This window comes from Myotis yumanensis, unplaced genomic scaffold, assembly GCF_028538775.1.
Source record: "Myotis yumanensis isolate MYYU_CA2020_CCGP unplaced genomic scaffold, mMyoYum1.0.hap1 SCAF_1, whole genome shotgun sequence".
Taxonomy (NCBI): Eukaryota; Metazoa; Chordata; class Mammalia; order Chiroptera; family Vespertilionidae; genus Myotis; species Myotis yumanensis.
In genome coordinates, this window is record NW_027223752.1 from 56,474,870 (window position 1) to 56,496,055 (window position 21,186).

Sequence of the window (21,186 nt, forward strand, 5' to 3'; positions counted from 1 at the left end):
CTTGGCTGACGACAACCGTTCTGTGCAAAAGCACTCCCTGCCCATTTGGTCCAGCTTTCTCCAAACTTGTTTTCGCTCAAAGACCACACTCAAGTGTGTTTGGCATCTTCGGCCCTTGAATTAGGGGTTGAGATGTTTGTGCCAGACCAACCGGAGCTGAAGGCAGTGCAGTTGTTCTGAATGAGGTTTGGTCCTTGGCAGTCAGGCACGTTGGGGGTGGGGGCACCATGCTGCAGTGAGGAAGGTTGGTCTGGCGGCTGGAGCCAGGGCTCAAGTTCCAGCTTGACCTGCTCCACATATGTCTTCAGGCAAGTTGGCCTCAGCTCCCCCCCCGCCACCCCACCCCCCCCCTTAGGGATAAAAACAGGGAAATCCATTAGGTTGGTGTGGGTGGTTTGGGGGAATTCATTGGTTATTGGAATTTTTTCTTAAGTTAAACTTTATCTTTGTTTAATAAGACCATTAAAAACAATCTTCAGAAGCTTCACTACCGTCACATTTCATAAAAGAAAAAATATTTTAACACTCCCAAAATAGAAAGGAAATAATCAAAGAATAAAGGACAGTCATTTACATTGAATAAATTGAGCTTTATGAAAAATTCAGGGCATTGTTTCTCTCTTTGTCATTCTTGCTGCAGATCACTGTAAACTCAAAGATCCCCAACAAGCATTTGAGAACCAAGATCTGCTGGGTCCTTTCATCTTGCAAAGTCTATTAAATAAGATGGCATTTATGTTATAGATTTCTGGGTTTTTGTTTGTTTGGTTGGTTGGTGGGGGTTTTTTTGTTTGTTTTTGGTTTGGTTTTGTATCATAGCCTGGTAGCCCCATACATTTTCAAAATTAACCTTGGGCCACACCTTCATTGCCAAAGATTATGTGGTAGAGACAATGATGGAAACAGCTTTTTCCAAAGGCACACCTGAATTATGTAGTAGGGAGTGGGAGGGAGTATTTGAGTCTAGAGAAGGGACCCAACTCAGTAGGAGGCCTGTGTGCTGAGGGAAGTCCTGAGGTGTCTGCAGACCCAGCCAGGTGGGAAAAAAGGCGGGCAGTTAGATAAACAATGAGGCCAAACTCTCACCTAAAATATGTTTGTTTCCTTTAAATCCAAGTTAAATTCTCTTGTCTCAATTCTTCTGTTTCAAACTAAACTTTATTTTCCTGGACTCCTCCTAAATAATATGGCAGCCCCATTATTTATGGGAAATTTAGGGAACAGCTACAATTTTCCCTCTTTCAACCTCAGTCATTGATTCAGGCTTGGCCTCGAGTCGTCTGAAAGTTTTTTTCTCTGAGTGTCTCCTTCCCAGGCCTTAGTCAGAATTTATATAGCCGACCGAGTCAAGACTCTACAATATATCTCTTTGCATAGCAGGTTATTCACAGTAAAAAATGTTGGCTCCTATAGGAGCTCTTATGCAACCCAACCCATATGTATTTAATAACCCAGGGCTGGGGGGGGGGGGATTGCAGAGCAGGTGCTTCCTTTGGCTTATGTCCTTGGGTAGCTCTTTCTTCTCCGCATGCAGTGACCAGTTTGTCCAGGACAGGGGGCAGTCACGGCATTCCCTTCACAACCAAGGGAAGGAGCACCCTTCTCCATGGAAACGCCATACCTGCCCAAGTTCGTTTTCACCTGGAGATAAATGTAGCCAGACATCCTCTTCTTCTGAAACGAGGATAGTCATAGCAGGGCTCTATTTCTTGAAAATTGGGTTTATTGTAATAATTACTATATTTTGAGAATCAGAATGAGGGCCAAGCCTCATTTACTCAGTTTTGATTTGGTCCCTACCATGTGGTAAAGATACAGAAAAAAGTCAACGGCTCAGCCAACGTAGCTCAGCGGTTGAGCCTCAACCTCTGAGCCAGGAGCTCATGGTTCGATTCCCAGTCAGGGCACATGCCTGGGTTGTGGGCTCGATCCCCAGTGTGGGACATGCAGGAGGCAGCCGATCAATGATTTTCTCTTCATTGATGTTTCTATCTCTCCTTCTCCCTTGCTCTCTGAAATCAATAAAAATATTTTTTTAAAAATCAACCAAGAGAGATAGAGTTTTTAGTACTCAAAGAATCACAGAATCTAATTTATGAGGGACCATAGGCTCTCGAACACCCCTCAGTCCTGCAGGAGATCCTTGTGCTGCCAATTTAGGGTTGCCAGTAAAATACAGGATGCCTGATTAAGCTTGAATTTCAGATAAACAACAAGTACTTTTTTAGTAGAAGTATGTCTCAGATATTGCTTGGAGCATACTTATTGGGATATATATGCATAAATTATTTATTGTTTATCTGAACTTCAAATTTACCTGGGCATTTTTTATTTTATTTCCTAAATCTGGCAACTCTACCAATAATAATATCAACAACAATAATAGCAACAATGCCTGCTAATCTTAGAAAGGCAATATAGCTTGTTGATTAAGAATGTGAACTCTAGCCCAGCTAGCATGGCTTGGTGGTTGACTGTTGACCTGTGAACCAGGAGGTTGCGGTTCGATTCCCTGTCAGGGCACATGCCCAGGTTGCGGGCTCGATCCCCTGTGGGGGACGTGCAGGGAGAAGCCAATCAATGATTCTCTTTCATCATTGATGTTTCTATCTCTCTCTTCCTCTCCCTTCCTCTCTGAAATCAATTTTAAAAATGTATTTTTTTTAAAAAAGAAAAAGAGTGTAAACTCTAGAACAAGGTTGCCTGGGTTTGGAGCATAGCTTTGCTACTCACTAGCTTGTGACTTTGAGCACGTTTTAAAGTTTCTCTGTGCCTCGGTTTTTTCATAGTAAAATAGGATTAAAGTAGTAACAGAGTTGTGATTAGGAGCTTATATTAGTACCATGTCATGTGTATGTGTTTGATCAGTGGTATTTTAAACATTTAGTCTACAGCATTATAGACATTTCTTATCCGATTAATAATTTTAATAATAAATTTATCTGTTCTAAATTTTTGCCTAAAGAGAAGTAGGCCATTAATCAATCTATCGGTGGCCTCATCTGGCTTTGGCACTTGAAATTACATTTGCTCGTGTCCCTCCTTCAGTGACTCTGGCGACTTTTAGTTCTGATTCACTGCCTCATTCTCATTTCCTCTTAGTGCCATGGACTGCCCCCACTGCTTCCATCTGGCTGTGCTTTCCAAACCACCCCATCTTCTGTACTGTATAGAAGTTCAACCCTTTCAAGTCAGAGATCTTTCTGGTCAGTGAAAAAGGAAGCAAAATTGCAACCGAATCATTCTGCATTCTTGCCTCTGTGTATAAATATTAATTTTTAGATATTGTATGATTTATCCAACACTTGGCTTATTTGTGTTCAATAATAGTACCAAAGCTGCATCTCAGAGGTGTGAACATGTGACAAAACATGCATCTTGAAGTATATGAATTAAGGAAATTGCATCTACAATGCCAGACATGGTGCTAAGCATTTTGTAACATCGAATTCTCATAACACCCTATTGAGTAGGTCCTGTTTTACCCCACCATCCATTAACTGCAGCTTGCAGATATGACTTACCCAAGGTCAGGAAGAACTGGACTTGGGGAATGAGGCGGTCTGACCAGAGTTACCTCACTGCTCTATTAGACACCTGGATCCTAACATATATGTAAATTTATAAATGTCTCTTTAGGGGAGGAAATCTTACAGGTTTACATCTTCAACTGCAAAATTTCTAAACCGTGGGAAATCATTGATTAAAAGAAACAATTTGAGTATGTGTGTGGTTTGGTGTTTTTTCATTGTTTTCTTTTTTTTATGATCTTTTTCCTCTGTGAGGGCAGGGACTTTTGTCCAGTGTGTGTATTTTGTTCACTGCTGTATCCCCAGCATCTAGAACAGCGCCTGGCATGTTGTAGACACCCAGTTCAAACTAGTTGATTGCTGAATGAATACATGAAAATGTCTTTTTGTTACAATAACACTTCATTAAGAATGTGTCGTATAAAAGAATTAAGACTTAGTATGAACACGTTCTCTGCTGAGAGGACTTCCTGGATTCCCCATGCAGAAATAACACCTCCTTCCCCTCAGCCTGATCTGTATGGGTTTGTAATTGTCTGCTCTGAATAATATAGATACAACTCAGTTCCCTAAGCTTCCAAAGAGTTCATCTTGTATCCCTCTGTCTGTTAAATGAGTAAATGAATACATTCCTAGTATACCTAATAGATAAGAAAGGTCCCGGGCAAAAATAATATCATTTGAAAAGAGGAATGATAACTGCTCTTTCACTCCTTGGTCATTTCTGTTTTGTTTTGTTTTATTTGTTTTTTTCTAGTTGTGTGTCACCAGTCTTAAAGGAATAAGCTTCAATTCATTTAATATTTCTTTTTGTAGCACCTTGGTAATTACTAGTAAGTTCATTCCTCTTCCTGGAGAGGAACAAAATCTGAGCTAGCTGGTAATTGCCTTTGCCTTTATTTGTAATCTTTTAGAAAACAAGTACACAAGCTCTTCCTTGAACAATCGTGAATTTTTTATAACATCTGTTTACTTAATTTAAAAAAAATGTGTAGCTATGAAGATTAACAATGGACCTTAACTGGATATAAATTCAGACATATATAGGATCTGTCTTAATCTCAATCAACCCTTTCAAGCTGATGCCATATTTTGGGGATAAGGAAATTGAAATGTACCAAGGAGCGGTAAGTTACGTGCCCCGGGAATTACTGCAGTGTTTTTGGCTTCTTTGATGCTGGGTAGTTTTTCTTGATGTTGGCAATGCATTTGCATTTCCTTAATATGAGTTATTATTGGGAAAACTCAAGTAGGTGACATGTTTGATTTTTCTTTCTTTTTTTTAAATATGTTTTTATTGATTTTAGAGAGAGAAGAGGGAGAGGGAGAGAGAAACATCAATTGGCTGCCTCCTGTGCATCCCCCACTAGGGATCAAGCAGGCCTGAAACCGGGGCATGTGCCCTGACTGGGAATCGCAACCAAGACCTCTTGGTGCACGGGTTGACGCTCAATCCATTGAGCCACACCAGCCAGGGCCATTGTTTGATTTTTTTAATGTTGTGCTGCTCTTCCAAGTGCAGCTCAAGAAAGCATAGGACTATCTAACATTGGAGCATTATATATAAAATTAGTTAAATGTGATGCAAGACCTATAGGTTGGGGGACCTTCCTCTTTCCACACATGCCACAAAACTCTAAAACTAAACAACCAGTAATGGGTAAAAAATAAATTGGGCGATGGGGATCATTCTGTCTGAATCAGACCCTGAAACCGTGGCTATGACTGGAACATGAAACATGAATCTTTTATTACTTCATTTATTAATGTGAGTTCGGTCCCAGTTCAGACACAGCTCCATAGCCAATTCAGTTGTGTGACAAAAATGGAAACTGTAATCCTCATCAGTGCATTTCCTTACGTGGTTCATCACTTCCCCAGGCCTCCCCATCTCTGCATCCTTTCCCCTTCGCTCTTTCCTTTGCAGCAGAAGCACAAGAGCATTCATTAGTCCTGACCCCTGGAAAACAAACAAAAGAGAGCCCACACAGATTCATCAGTTGAAGTGGAAGGCAATTTACCCAGAGCAAGAGCTCACCCCATTGTTGCCAGATGAATGGTGCTGGTCGCTAGAGCCGAAGGAGGCTGCCACGCGAAAGACCTTTGATAATGCTGCCTTTATGGGAGCCCAGCACAAGGGCACACTGTCAACAGAGGCTGGGCCCTGCCCTGGTGCCCTGATCTGCGGGCCGGGAGCAGCAGGCGCGGGCTGGCCTGGCATTCTCAATGACGGCCGGGGCGGGGTGGGTGCAAGTGCTGTGCACTGGTGGGGTTTCTTTCCAGTCCTCTGAAAAGCGCTGCTATGAGTCCCCTTTAGACCATTCATCTTGTGAGGAGTTCTCCTTAAAGGAATGCCCTAGAATTTTAAAAATACATATTTATTTTTAACTGCTAATGATAACCACGTGTTGTAAAATCGGTATTTACTGAGTGCCAGGTGTTACGTTACTTGTGACAAATAATACAACAGCCCTGGATGCTGGCTCTATATTGCTCTCTGTCCCCATTTCACAGATGAGGAAACTGAGGCTCAGAGAGGTTAAGTACTCGAATCTGTTGACTGTTGGAGCTGAAGTCAGATCCTAATGACTTTCAGGGGCTTCAGGGGAGGAAAGAATCATATAGAGGAAATACCTACCTGATAATTCTCATAGGTAGCTGAGAGGTTCCATGAGACCATAGATTGGAAACCATCTTGAAAAACAATCACTTGCTAAGGACAAGTATAACTAGTGAATCAGCTTTCAAGCTTTATTGGACAATGACTTGCCCACATCTTTCCCTCCATGCCCACAGCTTTCTCTCCACTCCATTTCCTTCTATTTTCCTCTTTTCTTTCTTACAGTCGATCTCCCTGTTTTCAAAGAGGTATTGAAAATAATCCTGCATAAGCAATCTAGGCTTGAAGGCCATTTTAAGACAATATCCTGAGGTCCATCCATGCATCCCCTTCTGACTGTAAGGTGACGGCAGGGACGCACTCTTGTTCCTGTTTGGAGTTGTTCAGTTGACAAGTCCCAGGAATAGCCTCCGACCCTCACTGGGCAGTTCCCCTGGGGAGCCTCCTGCTCACAATATGAGGGAAAGCGTGGACACTGGATCCACCAGTTCCAAACATGCGTGCAGGCAGCAAGCACCCTCTTTTCATCGCCTCTCATCACTCAGTTCTGATCTACCAGAGCTTGCAATGAATGGCAATTTCTGGGCCAGGCCCCCTTTTCTATTAGTAAGTCATTGTATAATAAGGCCCGAAGCTGGATTGGTAAATGATACTTCACCTTTGCATAAGACTCTTCTTTTTCAAATTCCATCCCCATCCATCATCTCAGTTACCCTGTGACATTTGTGCACCAGCATAAGTATCTCCACTTTAAAGATGGGCACCAGGGAAGGGAAAGACACAATCTAACGCCTTCTCACTCGTTCTGGTATTGTTTTCACTTTTTTATGTTAGACTAGAGGCCCGGTGCACGAAATTCGTGCACGGGTAGGGTCCCTAGGCCTGGCCGGCGATCAGGGCCGATCAGGGCTTTCCGGTTGCTGATCAGGGCCTTCCTTCATTCCACGCCACCCCCTGGTGGTCAGCACATGTCATAGCGAGCGATCAAACTCCCGGTCTCCCGGTCGAACTCCTGAGGGGACACTTTGCATATTAGCCTTTTAGATAGATAGATAGATAGATAGATAGATAGCCTTAAACTGAAGGAGTGCTTTCTCCAGCTTTACACCACATGAAGTATTTTTCTTTTTAGCATTTTTCTTTTGAGCGAATGGTGGAGGTGGATGCCAAGAACTGAAGAAAGTAGGGCTACAGTTGTCCTGACACAGTTAATGTATTGGTGAATTTATATTTATGCAGAGCTAAGATACCCCATGAAACTAAAACCCAGGGGAATATCCTAGTGTGCCAGGATTTTTTTCCCCGAGTGAGATGAAAACAAACTGACCAAACCAGTTGATCACTTTAAAGAACCACACCTCTTGTTCTCTTCTTATGGAAAATTTTGGTTTTCTCCTCATTCATAGCCATCTCCAGCTTGCCTCTTAGAAAAAAAAATTGTGTAGGAATTTAGAATTCTAGTAAAATCAGACCCAGGGGTTTAGTAGGCCTGTCGCCCCAGGGCCTTTAGAAATGTTTAGCAGTGGAACGTCACTTGCGGAGGCGTGTTGGGGTGGAAGGGCGTGTGCTGGAGTATATCTGAAGGCATGGGGCATGTCTGAAGGCTGAATCACTCAAATACCTACAGAAGAGTACCTCCAGATTCCACCTTTATTTTGTTAGGTGTAACTCCTCGTGACCTAGACAATTTTATGAATTCTTGTGTTATGTAACCTATAAGATATAATTATAAGCATTGGAACTGTATAGTGGTATAAGCCAAGAAAATAAAAAACCTAATGTGTTGCTTTATCTGACCATGGTTTGGTTTCGTTTTGTTTTGCTTTTCTAGGCACAGTACGAAAACCCACCCCACATCTATGCGCTTGCAGATAATATGTACAGAAACATGATCATTGACAGAGAGAACCAGTGTGTCATCATCAGGTACGGACAGAGCCTTCCTCGGGGTAGAGGATGTGAGGTCATGCTGTAGTTAGAGCTTCTACTGAGAAGCAGTGCTTTCGCAACAGCTGCTGGCGTAGCTGAGTAACAGTCACGCTGCCTGCTTTGTCTTGGTTCGTTTTCTAATTCCAAATCATAAAAGCTTTTGAGCTTCTGTGGGGTTGGGCTGCTTTTTTAAAATTTTTATACCCCGTCACTTATGGCATTAAGGCTTTAGGGCACAAGGTGTAGCCAGATCTTTTATTGATCATCACTGGGGCCTTGGACTAAACATTGTAAAACCCCTTCCCTCCCGTGTGATCATGCCGTGGCTTGACTTTAAGATTAAGATCCTTTATGTCACGAGCTTCACTGTTCTGTCAGCTAGAGTCCTATTCTCTAGGTCCCTCTTTTTTCTTTTTCCAGTAATTTAGTTCAAGTTTGAACTTTTTGGTGTACTTTGTCATTTGCTTTTAATTTTCAGTGGGCATTAGTGGTAAATGCCAGCATTACCCATCTGTCTGTAGCTACATGTCAAAATCCTTTTAACTTGATCTAATTCTGGGTCTTTGCTGGGGTTAAGTGCCTTTACAATTTTGTTTACTATTATGAACATTTGCAAACACGGAGAAAATGTAAGCATCCATATTCCCATCGCTGAGAATTTGACAGCTGTTAACATTTTGTCATATTTGCATTCATCATTTTTAGTTCTTTTTAAAAAATATATATTTTATTGATTTTTTACAGAGAGGAAGGGAGAGAGACAGAGAGTTAGAAACATCGGTGAGAGAGAAACATTGATCAGCTGCCTCCTGCACATCTCCCGCTGGGGATGTGCCTGCAACCCAGGTACATGCCCTTGACCGGAATCGAACCCGGGACCCCTCAGTCTGCAGGCCGACGCTCTATCCACTGAGCCAAACCGGTTTCGGCCATTTTTAGTTCTTTAATTTTTTTATCTGAAGCACTTCTGAAAATTTTTTTATTAGGGATATTTGCAGACATATACAAAATTTAAAAAGAGTGTTATAATAAGCCTGTGTCTCTCTCATCCAGCTTGTACTTTCATTAGTGTACGGCCAATCCTGTTTCACCTAATCCTTCCATCCTGCTTCCACTTGGTCATTTAAAGCAAATACTGGGTAGCAAATCATTATTTGTCAATAATTTATTGTGCACCTCTCAAAGATAATTTATGTCACACCTAAAAAATGAATAATTCTTTTAACATCACCCTATATTATCAGTTCTATTCCATGACTGTGTTGTAAATTTTGTTAATAGTTTGTTTTTATTTGGGTTCCAAACAAAGCTCACACATTGCCCTTGACTGCTATGCCTCTTAAGTCTCCTCTTTTTTTACTTTTGTTTTCTTGGCATTTAATTGTTAAAGAAAAAGCTCTTTTGTCCTGCAGAATTTTCTGTACTGTGGGATTAGCTGATTGTATATGGTCCCCTCTATCTCCTGTAAATTGGCGTCTATAGCTAAAAGCTTGATCAGGTTCAGATTCAATTCTTTGGCAAAAAAAATGCTTCATCCGTGATGCTCTGTAATCAGGGCTTTTATTGGTGAATAATGCCTGTTGAATTGCCAGTGGGTCCATCCATTAGAAATTCTCATTATACTGTCATTCTTTAATTAATAGTTAAAAAATCGTTATTTTCCCAAAAAAAAACATTATTTTCTAATTCTGTTCTTTCTTTCACATTTATTTATAAGGTTAACTTAAAATAAAACCTATTGGGGAGAACTAGATAAAGAGTTTGATTTGTTGTCTTGACCACTTTTTCAAAGCAATGAGTTGATGCCCTAGCAACCTCCCAAGGTAATATGTTTTGGTTTTCAGTATCATTCCAAACCAGTGGATTTTAAATATATTATCGGTTTAAACATTGCAGTTTTCCTGTCAGGCTCAAAAGGTCCTAACTTTGACCTTGGGAGCCCTTTATATTGGCTCCCGTGTCCTCTTGATATGACCCCGGTCGTCTTTGGTAGCTTTCTTGTTTAAGATGTTCCAGACTCATCTTGTACATTTCCTGCCAAGCCCTGGAATCGGCCACTTCACCAGAAACCCCTGGTTAATTTTAATGGGCAATGATATGCAGAGACCACCGGCCTAGTCACTGAGTGCTCACTGCCGTATGTTGTCAGGGCTACTAGTTCTTTTCAAAGGACAAAGGAATACGAATTTTTTTAAGGAAAAAAGATGGAGCATAAGTTCACACTGGTAATTTTCAGTTCATTTTAAGATTATAGGATTTTTATATTTGTATCTCGTTTCTCTTAATGCTGAAAAATTTGGTTCCTACTGACATCACAATTATTTGATTTATACTATGTGTATAAATGTAAATATAAATACAAAAGAAGGAATAAATATGTGACTATATAGTTATATATATAAATATATAAACACATATAAGGGGATAAAGCAAATGAGTGATTTTGTTAATGATTTAAAATAACCGTACCAATGTTATTAATAGCAATACTGGATTAACTCTAAAATTTCTTTGTTGTTCTTTTTGTCCTTGGCATGTACAGTCAAAATATTGGGTTTTAAGAGCCACTTGAAATAATCCTTTTCTGTGTCATTAACATTCCAACTTGCCCTACAGTTAAGTCCATTTAATTTCATTTTGAATTTTAGGGGTTTAACATTTTAAAATTTTAAATTGTATAAAATATTTACATGGTTCCAAAGTTAAAACTATAAAACAAAGAATGCTGAAGTGTTTTCAAGGTAAATATAGACTTCATGATATTTTACCTCTAAATATTTCCATACACATCTCTGGAAAATAACCTTTTTTTCCCCTTTAGCCCCAGGACCAGTATCACAACTAAATAATTAATAAAAAATTAGTATCACCTAAAAATAAGCAGTGCACATTCAGATTTCACTAATTTTTGCAAACATGCCTTTCCTGCTGGTTCTTGTAAACCAAGGAACAGTGTTTCATCTGCATATGAGTCTTTCACTTTTTTATTTATATTCTATCACAGTTCCCCTAATACCATCATGGCTTTTTTTTTTTTTTAAATGACATTGACTTGATGAAGACACCAACCCAATTTTCCTATGGACACCTTTTAGATTTATCTAACTGCTTTCTCCTAATCTCATTACACTAATTCCTCCAACTGGATTCTTGGTGAATTGCAAGGTAGATCTAAATACTTAATTAGACGCAGGTTAAGTCCTTTTGGAAGGAATCCGTGAGTGATGATGAGTTGGGTTGCTTAACAGGAAATGCTTCCGTTTGACCCCAAGTAGAGGTCGCTGGCCAACAGAGAGGAGGAGGGCATTTTCGTAACTAGATCGAATGAGGGTGCAGCATATGTTTTCTAATTCAGTCCCTTGCCTGTTCTCCTTCCTCCTGAGCCTCTAGTGAGATGAGAAAGAAGAGAATGGTCTTGTTGCCTGGGCTTCACAAGTCTGGAAGCTGCCGTCTTGCCCAGCCCACGTCTCTCCCACTCTCACATCCCCCCGAATGTGTCCCTGCAGGACACACTGCACTGAGCAGGACCCGTGCCCACTGGTGGGAGCCTTCTTTCCAGCTGTTCAGTTGGCCAGGGCCTGAGGGCTCCGCTCCCAGGATTTCCGTTGCACTGGCTGTGCTTTCGTTTAGAAGGTGATAGAACAGGTTGCTGCTTTGACTTCCGACACTAACTACCCAGAGTCAGGCCACACCTCACAAGTGAAGGGCACAGTCCTGCTCAAGCCCGTCCTCACTTCAGACACCAGGGGGTTCCGCAGACCACCCTCAATTCTGACCAGATAGCTACAAATTCAGGGGTCCCTACCACCCTCTCAGTTCCAATAATTTACTAGAATGACTCACAGAATTCATGAAAGCTCTGAACTTAGGATTACCATTTTGTTCTAGCAAAAGGATACAAATCAAAAACAGAAAAAAAGTAGAGCCTCATAGGGCCGTGCCTGGGAGGGGTCCAGATGTGAGGCTTCTGGTTGTCCTCTCCCCATGAAGTCATGAATAGTGTTATTTCTTTCCAGTTATGACAGTAGTATTGCCAACCAGGGAAGTTCACCCAAGCCTTTGGTGTCCAGAGTTTTTATTTGGGTTCTATTGCTGCATGGCTGACCTTTAGTCTGTTCCTCCAGGTGGGGGGAAGGGGTGGGCATGGTGAGAAGTTACATGGTGTTTTCAAAGCCTCCGTCCTAAATCGTATTGTTAGATATCACAAAGCCCCCAGGCAAACAGAGAGACTCCGGGTCAGGCGGGACATTCCAGGGCTCTAGAGACTATCCCCCAGTAGCCCAAGGCAAAAGCCCAACCTCTCTTATTACCCAAGAACTTACTTATTACCCAAGAGCTGTGGTTTCTGCACTGAGAAAATAGATTTGCTACCTCTGGCTGGCCATGGTTCTTTCTAGTGGCTCTGTGATCCTGGGCAGCAAACTTAGCACTTGTCTGGGCCTGGGTCTCTTCATTTGTGAGAGAACTGATCGACCAGATGACCTCTGAGGTCTCTCCTGGTTTTGAGCTCTTTGTTCCAAATAATGCCAGAGGGAAGGGAAGGCAGGAAAATGCTCCTGTGGATAGAGGGGCCCAAGTTTGCGGCCAGTGACACTGGGAGAGCTGGGTGCTTACTTGTCCAGCCAGGGGCTGAGTCAAACGCAGACTGCCTGCATGCATTTGTGAACAGGAAGCAAACAAAACCCATTCTCCTGGGGCTGGAAGGGAAACTTGCTCCTTGTGTTATGGGCCTTTGCCATAGCTGGGAAGACTAGGAACTTTTAGTGTCATTTAATTAGAAAATTAAAAATGAATGACCTAATCTCTCTGGTGTTCTTTTCAGACCTTCACTCCCCAATTTCCCTGGTGTGACCTTGTCTCCATGATGAAATGCATACTCTTTAGATGGGATAACACAGGACAGAGAAGCAGTATCATCAGTTTCCTCCCAATCTTCTTGCTCATGTTTTCTAAAGCGGTGGATATGCTGGCAGGGTGGACTGTTTCTGGGCTAGAAATCAGTGTAACAAACTGAATTTAAAAAGAAAAAAATCAAGGGAGGAGACAGGGTGTTTTCTCAAGCATAGGCCTCCACCAAGGGCTTGCTCTTGAGTTTTGAATGTCTACAGACTCATCAAAATAGTTAGAGTTAAGCAGCTTCAGGTAGACTGGCTTTGGCCAGACAAACTCACAAAGAATAGATCCCAACTCATGAGTTTGTGAGGAGAAGTCTGCCAGTGGACAGCTCAGGAACACAGTCCAGAGGGGAGCCAGATTAGCATGAGGAGGTGGAATTCAGAACAGGGAAGATCATACTAGCTAGTCATCAGATCCAGGCCCCCACCTCTCTCTGGAGATAGGAATGCGGGGTGTTGCTCTATTCCTCGGAGTAGTCCATTCACTAGAGGAAAATCTGTCACTTCTGATGTTCTTCTCCTGTCCTGACTCCCTGTAGGTCAGCCCCTTTTTATTAGCCTCCACTTTCTCCTGCCAACCCAGCCATCCGTTAGGTGAAGGTCCAGAAATAAACACCCAGGATGTGCCTTAGATGTTTCCCAAGTTTATCCCCAACACTCCACTGGCAGACAGAGCAGGGAGAGTGGCTGCTTCAGCTGCCGATTTCATCCACTGCCTTGTGTTCACTAGTTAACTTTCCAAGGATAGATGTTTCCAATCCCTGTGTTGCTTTATTCACTCAGTGGCTGTATAGATATCTGGGCTATGCATCTAGAGATTCTGTTTCAGCTGATTTATGGTGAGCCCAGAGCGTCAATATATTTCTCAAGTTCCCTAATTGATTGTAGTTGAGAATCAAGACTAAGGCTCCTGAAATCCTAATATCCCAGTCACCTCCTATCTTTAGCACCATGAACTGGTCCAGGCAAGTTACGCTTCCTGAGTGCCTGCCCTCTGCTTGGTGCTTTGCATGTAGGTCATCTCTTTTCATCCTCACAACCACTCTGGCTGCCAGTATTGTTATTGCTAGAGGTTCCATCCAGAAAATGAGGTTTAAAAGAAGCCTGAGAGCCTCAAACTAGTAAATGGTAGAGCCTCTATTGAAACTTAGTCAACTCCTGCCTTAAGCACCAATTAGCACTGTGATAACCCCATTTATGTAACATACCAACATCTCAGATTTAACAAGTTCACAACAGTTCTTTTATGTTGGCCCAAAATTTATCCTACCACCGACTCTCTCTCTTCCAAACACAGTTGCCAGATGAATGCTCCTTAACTATTATATCATTTAGTCTATGTCCCACTTCTGCTAAAATATCGCAGTGGCTCTCCATTGCCCAGTAGAGTCCAAAGTTCCTAGCTTGGGACACATCCAACTTGATTTTTTTCTACTCTAACCAAATTGTGCTACCCTTTGCCCTCAAAATGTCTCATGTTCTTGCCCAGGTTGGTCTCTCTGTCTGGAGTTCTTTCCCCCACCTAATCCTTTCTCATCTAACTCAGCCCAGTGGTCTCCATTCTCTGAATTTCAGTAGCACCTCATATAACCCTCATTGTCAGCATCTTCTTAATATTATTGTTTTTTTAATTTGCGTGTGCACATTTTTTTCAATCTGTGATGACGGGAAACTGGTGTATGCTTTTTTGTTTCTTGGGTACACACAATAAATGTTTAATGGTAATTTTGAAGCTGAAATACTTGAAGTAAGCTGTAAGTGCTACTGAATTTAGAAAATGAGGGGATCAATTTAGAATGAAGCAGTCAGCAAAGGTGTCATAGGGGTATTGGGACTTGATTTGGGTCTTCCTTTTAGAATGGAGGAAGCATGGATGGATGGCTTGATAGCCTCTGGAACCCACTGTGTGAGGGAGAGGAAAGAGGATATCAGTATGGCTGTTAAAGAAGACCTCCATTGACAATGGTCCTTGTCAATTACTCAAAGGCCTACACTGGGTTTCCACTTCTGTTTCTATATTCCACTTCTGTTTCTATATTACATATAGCATTTGTGCAGTAATTCAGGATAGGTTGATTTGGGGAGATAAGATTGTTTGGGTGACAGGTACCTCCTGGAATGATAGGTCTGCAGATCTCTGAGCAAGGACGGGATACCATAAAAGATTGGTTCACAATGATAAGCCTATTGGTAGAAAAGAGATGGGATCTTGAGAGAAGACAGATATCTAGTGAGGTTATGGGAGGCCTGACCTGAGTTGGAAAGTCAAAAAGGAATCTGATGTGTGACATTCCATAAGCCTATGCAGGAGTAAAGGTACAGGAAGCGAATGCGGACTCCAGGCAGTGCCAATACAAAAATACAACAGCTATAGCTCCATTAGTATCATTGACAATGATGGGCACCTGAAGACACAGCTAGACACACTTGTGAGCTCAGTAAATGAGCAACAATATTTGTTCCGTTCATCACTTTTTTTTTGCTCCAAAATTCAGAATTTGGATTTGTGTTTTGGAATTACATATGTTATATCGCTGGATCTATCAGAGATATCTATGCAAATCTATTTAATAAAAGAATCTGGTGTGGCAAAGGGGAAGGAGAAATAGCAAATTTTTCTCAATTTTCTACCATCTCTATATCCCCAGACAAAAGCTTAGCCAGAGGCATTTCTGACCCCTATGGAGACTTTTGAGACCTTAGAGAATATTTATGTGGCAGTTTTATTGCGAATCAAAGCGAATTTCTGTCACTTTTGGCCTACATCCGCTCCTGCTGTCCCTGCCTTTTTCAAAAAACGTATTGTCAATATGAAAGCATCGCCTTTAGTGCAGTTTCTAAATTTTTTTTTGCTTGAAATATTCTGCAGCAGGTTTTTCTGCAGAGTAGGGCATTCTGCCTGCAGTGTGTCCAACACCCGTTTGCAAAGTCTTGTAGATTGTATCCTGAATACGTGCTGAACAAATATTTTTTAAAGAATAAATAAAGACGCGAAAGATACTTTGAAGGTACATCAAAAGGATTTGGTGACTCACTGAATATGAGAAATTTGGAAGAGGAAAAGGAGATAGTCATCACTACTGGACCTAAGATTTCTGACCTACCTGCTTCAAAAGACTTGGAATCCCTAATATTTACAGTAGTGAAGATTCAAAATGAAAAGATTTTAAAAATCAGAGCAGCTCTAATATTTGGCTTGTGTCTCGTCTCTACCTAGGCAGCAACAAGTGTCTCACGGATCGTCGACTTGTCTTCCTGCCTTTGATGTATTTCAGGAATCTTTTATTATTAGTATTAGAACCTCCTCTGGTTCTGTTGGTCCACCCCATTTCTTGTTTATCCCAGGAGCACCGATTGGCCTTTGAGGCTCCCTGTCTCTCTGGCCTGGCTTTGGGAAGTCCTGTCAGTTCACACCCCTGATTGTGGAATCTGTAAGAAGCACCACCCTCTCACTGGAGGTGAGAGGTTTGAAGAGCAGGGACTCAATATACCTTTCCCCCAAGCTCTCTGCAAATATTACCTTCTGGCCTATGTGATTGCTGAAATTCTTTTTTTAAAAAATATATTTTTATCAATTTTGGAGAGGAGGGGAGAGGGAGAAACATCAATGATGAGAGAGAATCATTGGTTTACTGCCTCCTGAAGCCCCACAGTGGAGATCAAGCCTGAAACCTGGGCATGTGCCCTGACTGGGAATGGAACCGTGACCTTCTGGTTCACAGGTCAATGCTCAAGCACTGAGCCTCCGCAGCCGGGCTGAAATTCTTTTATCATTAGCCAAAGTGTTACTCAGGAGCGCTGACTCATTAGCTAATTAATATACTCTCTATGATCATAATAATTAACCTTTTTTGGATAGTTGCTTTATGTCTCGGCATCTTTTACTTATATGTCTTTACAACCTGGCAAACTAGGTATTACTACCCTCCTTTTTGCAGACCAAGAAACTGAGTCTTAAGAGAGATAAGAAACACGTTAAGCATCTCACATCTGAAGTAGGGCAAAGCCATGCTCCAAGCTCAGGCTGCCTGGCCCACTGTTACCCCCTTTCCACTTCTCTGCTGCTGTGAGTCAGCAGGTGTCAGGTTATCTGTTTGCTAATCCATTGCCACCCACAGTCACATTGTGTAGTGGAAAGATCTCTGGGGTTGAGTCAGGGTGGATTCTTTATTCTGTTCTGTCTAAAGTGTATGACCTCTGTACGCCTCGGCCACTTCATCTGCAAAATGGGGGTTAATATCTTAAAGGAATATAAGGAAAGCTGAATAAGGAAATAGATACACTTTTTTAAAATGTTCAGGAGTGACATAAAATATCTGCTAGTGGGCTTAAGAGGAAGTTCAGACATAATAACTAACTGAGCTTGGGCTCAAACTTGGCCTCCATAGGAAACAGTGGGTTCCTCCTATTGCCTGGGGCTGGGCCAAGGTGAGCATTGCCATGGGCCATTTTCTTGGCTGTCTAGAGCAGTGGTTCTCAACCTTCCTAATGCTGCGACCCTTTAATGCAGTTCCTCATGTTGTGGTGACCCCCAACCATAAAATTATTTTCATTGCTATTTCATAACTGTAATTTTGCTACTGTTATGAATCGGAATGTAAATATCTGATATGCAGGATGTGAAAGGGTCGTTCGACCCCCCAAAGGGGTCGCGACCCACAGGTTGAGAACCGCTGGTCTAGAGGGAACATTTTGTCTGACAATACTAATTGATTGGGAAGAAATAACAGCTTTGACTTGTTCACACTTTGCTCATTATGTTAAAGACTGAACTTTTATCATTTACTCGGTGGCTTTGGTGACTCTTTCATTGTGCATTTTATCCATTTAGCCTTCGCATGTCCTTGAGGATTATTTGTCAGTGCCTTTCCAAGGTCTTCACAGGTCCCCCTTTCTCTTGGGGCAAAGAGATGCTTCACCTCAGACTTCTTTCTCTCCCAGATGCAGCAGGGCTGCCAGGGAGGGGATGGACCTTCTCTGCTGTGATTCTCATTCTCAATCGCATCTTGTGATCACAGCGGTGCAGGCAGGCTATTATTTGTTAGTTCAACTGTGTGTGAGATAATAAATGTTTTTGGCAGAAGCCTTACTTAAAGGGGTGTGTATAAGAAAAGATTCAGGAGTGGTTGGTTACAAGTTTGATGATACTACAAACTGTGCTATACATGGAGTTACTTCGGGAAATATTGCTGGTTGTAATTGACCATCTAACCCATGTGTGGATTTTAAATGCATACCCTGGTCTGAAGCACTGTAACTCCTGAGTCAGTCTATCTCAAGTCCTTCCTAGCAATGTCATCACTAGCTATGTGATCCTGGGCAAGTTGCTTAGCATTTCTCATCAAAAAATGGGGATAAGAATAGCACCCACCTTCCAGGGCTTTAATTCAGATCAAATGATTATATGTGTAAAGCCCTTAACAGTTCCTGACCTGCTTTAGACACTCGATGGACACATGCTACAATTATTACAACCAGAATATGTTAGTTTGCTCCTTTCTTTTCATTGAGGTCTAATGGACATATTATGTAAGTTTCAGGTATACAAGATGATTTGATAAATGTGTATATTGTGAAATGACCATCACAATAAAGTCTAGTTAATATCCGTCACCACACATAGTTATAAAAAATTTTTTCTTGGGATGAGAACTTTTAAGACCTATTCTGTTAGCAGCTTCCTAATATGCAATACAGTATTATTGGCTGTAGTCACATGCTATATATTACATCCTCATGACTTATTTATTTTATAACTGGAAATTGGTACTTTTAAAATATATATATATATATATATATATATATATATATATTTTTTTTTTTACTGATTTCAGAGAGGAAGGGAGAGGGAAAGGTAGAAACATCAGTGATGACAGAGAATCATTGATTGGCTGCCTCCTGCATGCCCCACACTGAGGATTGAGCTTGCAACCTGGGCATGTACCCTGACTGAGAATCGAACCTTGACCTCTTAGTTCATAGGTTGACACTCAACCACTGAGCCACGCTGGCTGGGTAGGGTCTAAGTCAGCCGTGGGCAAACTACTGCCCGCGGGCCGGATCCAGCCCGTTTGAAATGAATAAAACTAAAAAAAAAAAAAAGACCGTACCCTTTTATGTAATGATGTTTACTTTGAATTTATATTAGTTCACACAAACACTCCATCCATGCTTTTGTTCCGGCCCTCCGGTCCAGTTTAAGAACCCATTGTGGTCCTCGAGTCAAAAAGTTTACCCACCCCTGGTAAGTGAATAGGTCCCAGTGGGAATGTTCAGAACTTCACTGTCTCATTTCATTTATCTTCACACACTACAATCAGGGATGTCCCCAAGAGTCCCTATAACAGCGCCCCCATTGCCTCAGTAGTATCATAGCATTTGTGCACCCGCCTTCCCCAGGAGGCCGTGAGCTCCTCCAGGGCAAGAGCCACATCTCCAACCTCCAGCCTAGAACTTGGCTCACGTCAGGACGTAGACCAGTGGTTCTCTACCTTCCTAATGCTGCGACCCTTTAATACAGTTCCTCCTGTTGTGGTGACCCCCAACCATAAAATTATTTTCATTGCTACTTCATAACTGTAATTTTGCTACTGTTATGAATCGTAATGTAAATATCTGAGATGGAGGATGTATTTAGGCGACCCCTGTGAAAGGGTCATTCGACCCCCAAAGGGGTCGCGACCCACAGGTTGAGAACCGCTGACTTAGATGATGCCTGTTGGATAAAGAAATGTACATACGCCCAAGCCCAACCGGCAGGGCTCCGTGGTTGAGCGCCAGCCTGTGAACCAGGAAATCATGGTTTGACTACCAGTCAGGGCACATGCCCAGGTTTTGGGCTCAGTCCCTAATAGGGGGTGTGCAGGAGGCAGCCAATCAATGATTCTCTCTCATTGATGTTTCTATCTCTCTCTCCCTCTCCCTTCGTCTCTGAAATTAATAAAGATATATTTTTTTAAAAAAAGAAATGTACTTACAATTTTTGCTTTACCTTTTTATCCTTTCTAACATGCAAACAAATACAAAGTTGGAAAAGCAACATGTCAATTACATTAACTTGATCAATTATAAGAGAACAACAGCTACTGTGATTAAGAACCATGAGACATATTTTGAGACTAGGAAGGGGCAGATGGGAATAGACTGCTGAATCTTCCAACAGTTGAAATGGTTGACTCCACTTATTCTATGGGATATCTCTGAAAAAAATTTGACTGAAATATTTTACATTTGCTAGAAAAAGTTGAACTGAATTGAACACATCATTTATTTTTAAGTGAAGAACAACCTTCAGGCTAAGAAAAACAATTATGGTCCTTGAATTCAATTATTAACATACTATTGTAAATAGGTCCCCTCCCCAGAACATTCTTTCCATTTCTTTGAAGTTTTAGCATATGTTTCCATTTATATAGCTCTCACACACACAGAAAATGCATTATTTCCTATTTGAATTCATATTTCCTATGAAGTCTGTCTTGACTTTGTTTTAAATTTGCTGGGCTAATTCCCAGCTATACAAGATCATGGGACTTTGTTAAAAATTCCGATTGCTAGTCCCTGTCCCTAGAGACTGGGATTCAGCAGGTCAGAGGTGGCCCAAACGTGAGCATTTATTAAGTACTTTGAGGATTGTGACAAGCTGCAGGATATAGGGACAAACAGGGGCATTGTTCTAATTTAAGGTACATACACTTTAGAGTATTTTTTTTCCTTCTCTTTAGAAGTGAAGGCAATTACATTAAGAAAGGCTGCTTATAACCATAAGCCAAGCAAATTGCTCTAACTGCTCTGAGATGCAAAGCAAATAGTTTTGGGTGTGCTATATAATTTGTCTGATACCTTCACATTCTTTTAACTTGGGCTTTAGTCCAGGGGAAGAAACAATATTTTCCCATCCAGAAAAGCCAGTATAATCATGTTTGTATATACTGTAAGCTTCAAGTAATTATCTAACATTCCATTTTTGTACCATATTCTGGGCAAATTACCGGCCTCTGATCAATAGGACTTTGTGTTAAGTGTCTGTAAACCGAAACCAAAGAATGAAAGTTCCGATCAATGTTCAGCCAGAACTAATTATTTTAAATCTTCTGAAAAAATATCAGAATTCCTGAGAATGTAGATGCCCTATTATTGGACCTGGCATACTTATTTTAATATGTAAAACAAGTTACTTTCCATTATTATTCTTTTCTTTTGTTTCCAACAA

General features: G+C 41.4%; 1 protein-coding gene across 2 annotated transcripts in view; it reads left to right on the forward strand.

Moving 5' to 3' along the window:
- MYO1E (myosin IE) overlaps positions 1-21,186 on the forward strand; it is a 201,261-nt gene that overhangs the window by 81,594 nt on the left and 98,481 nt on the right. For both annotated transcript variants that reach the window (XM_070421653.1, XM_070421656.1), the window contains exons 3-4: positions 4,568-4,657; positions 7,982-8,076. In XM_070421653.1, coding sequence (XP_070277754.1) covers positions 4,568-4,657; positions 7,982-8,076 — 185 coding nt within the window. The remainder of the gene's footprint in view (positions 1-4,567; positions 4,658-7,981; positions 8,077-21,186) is intronic.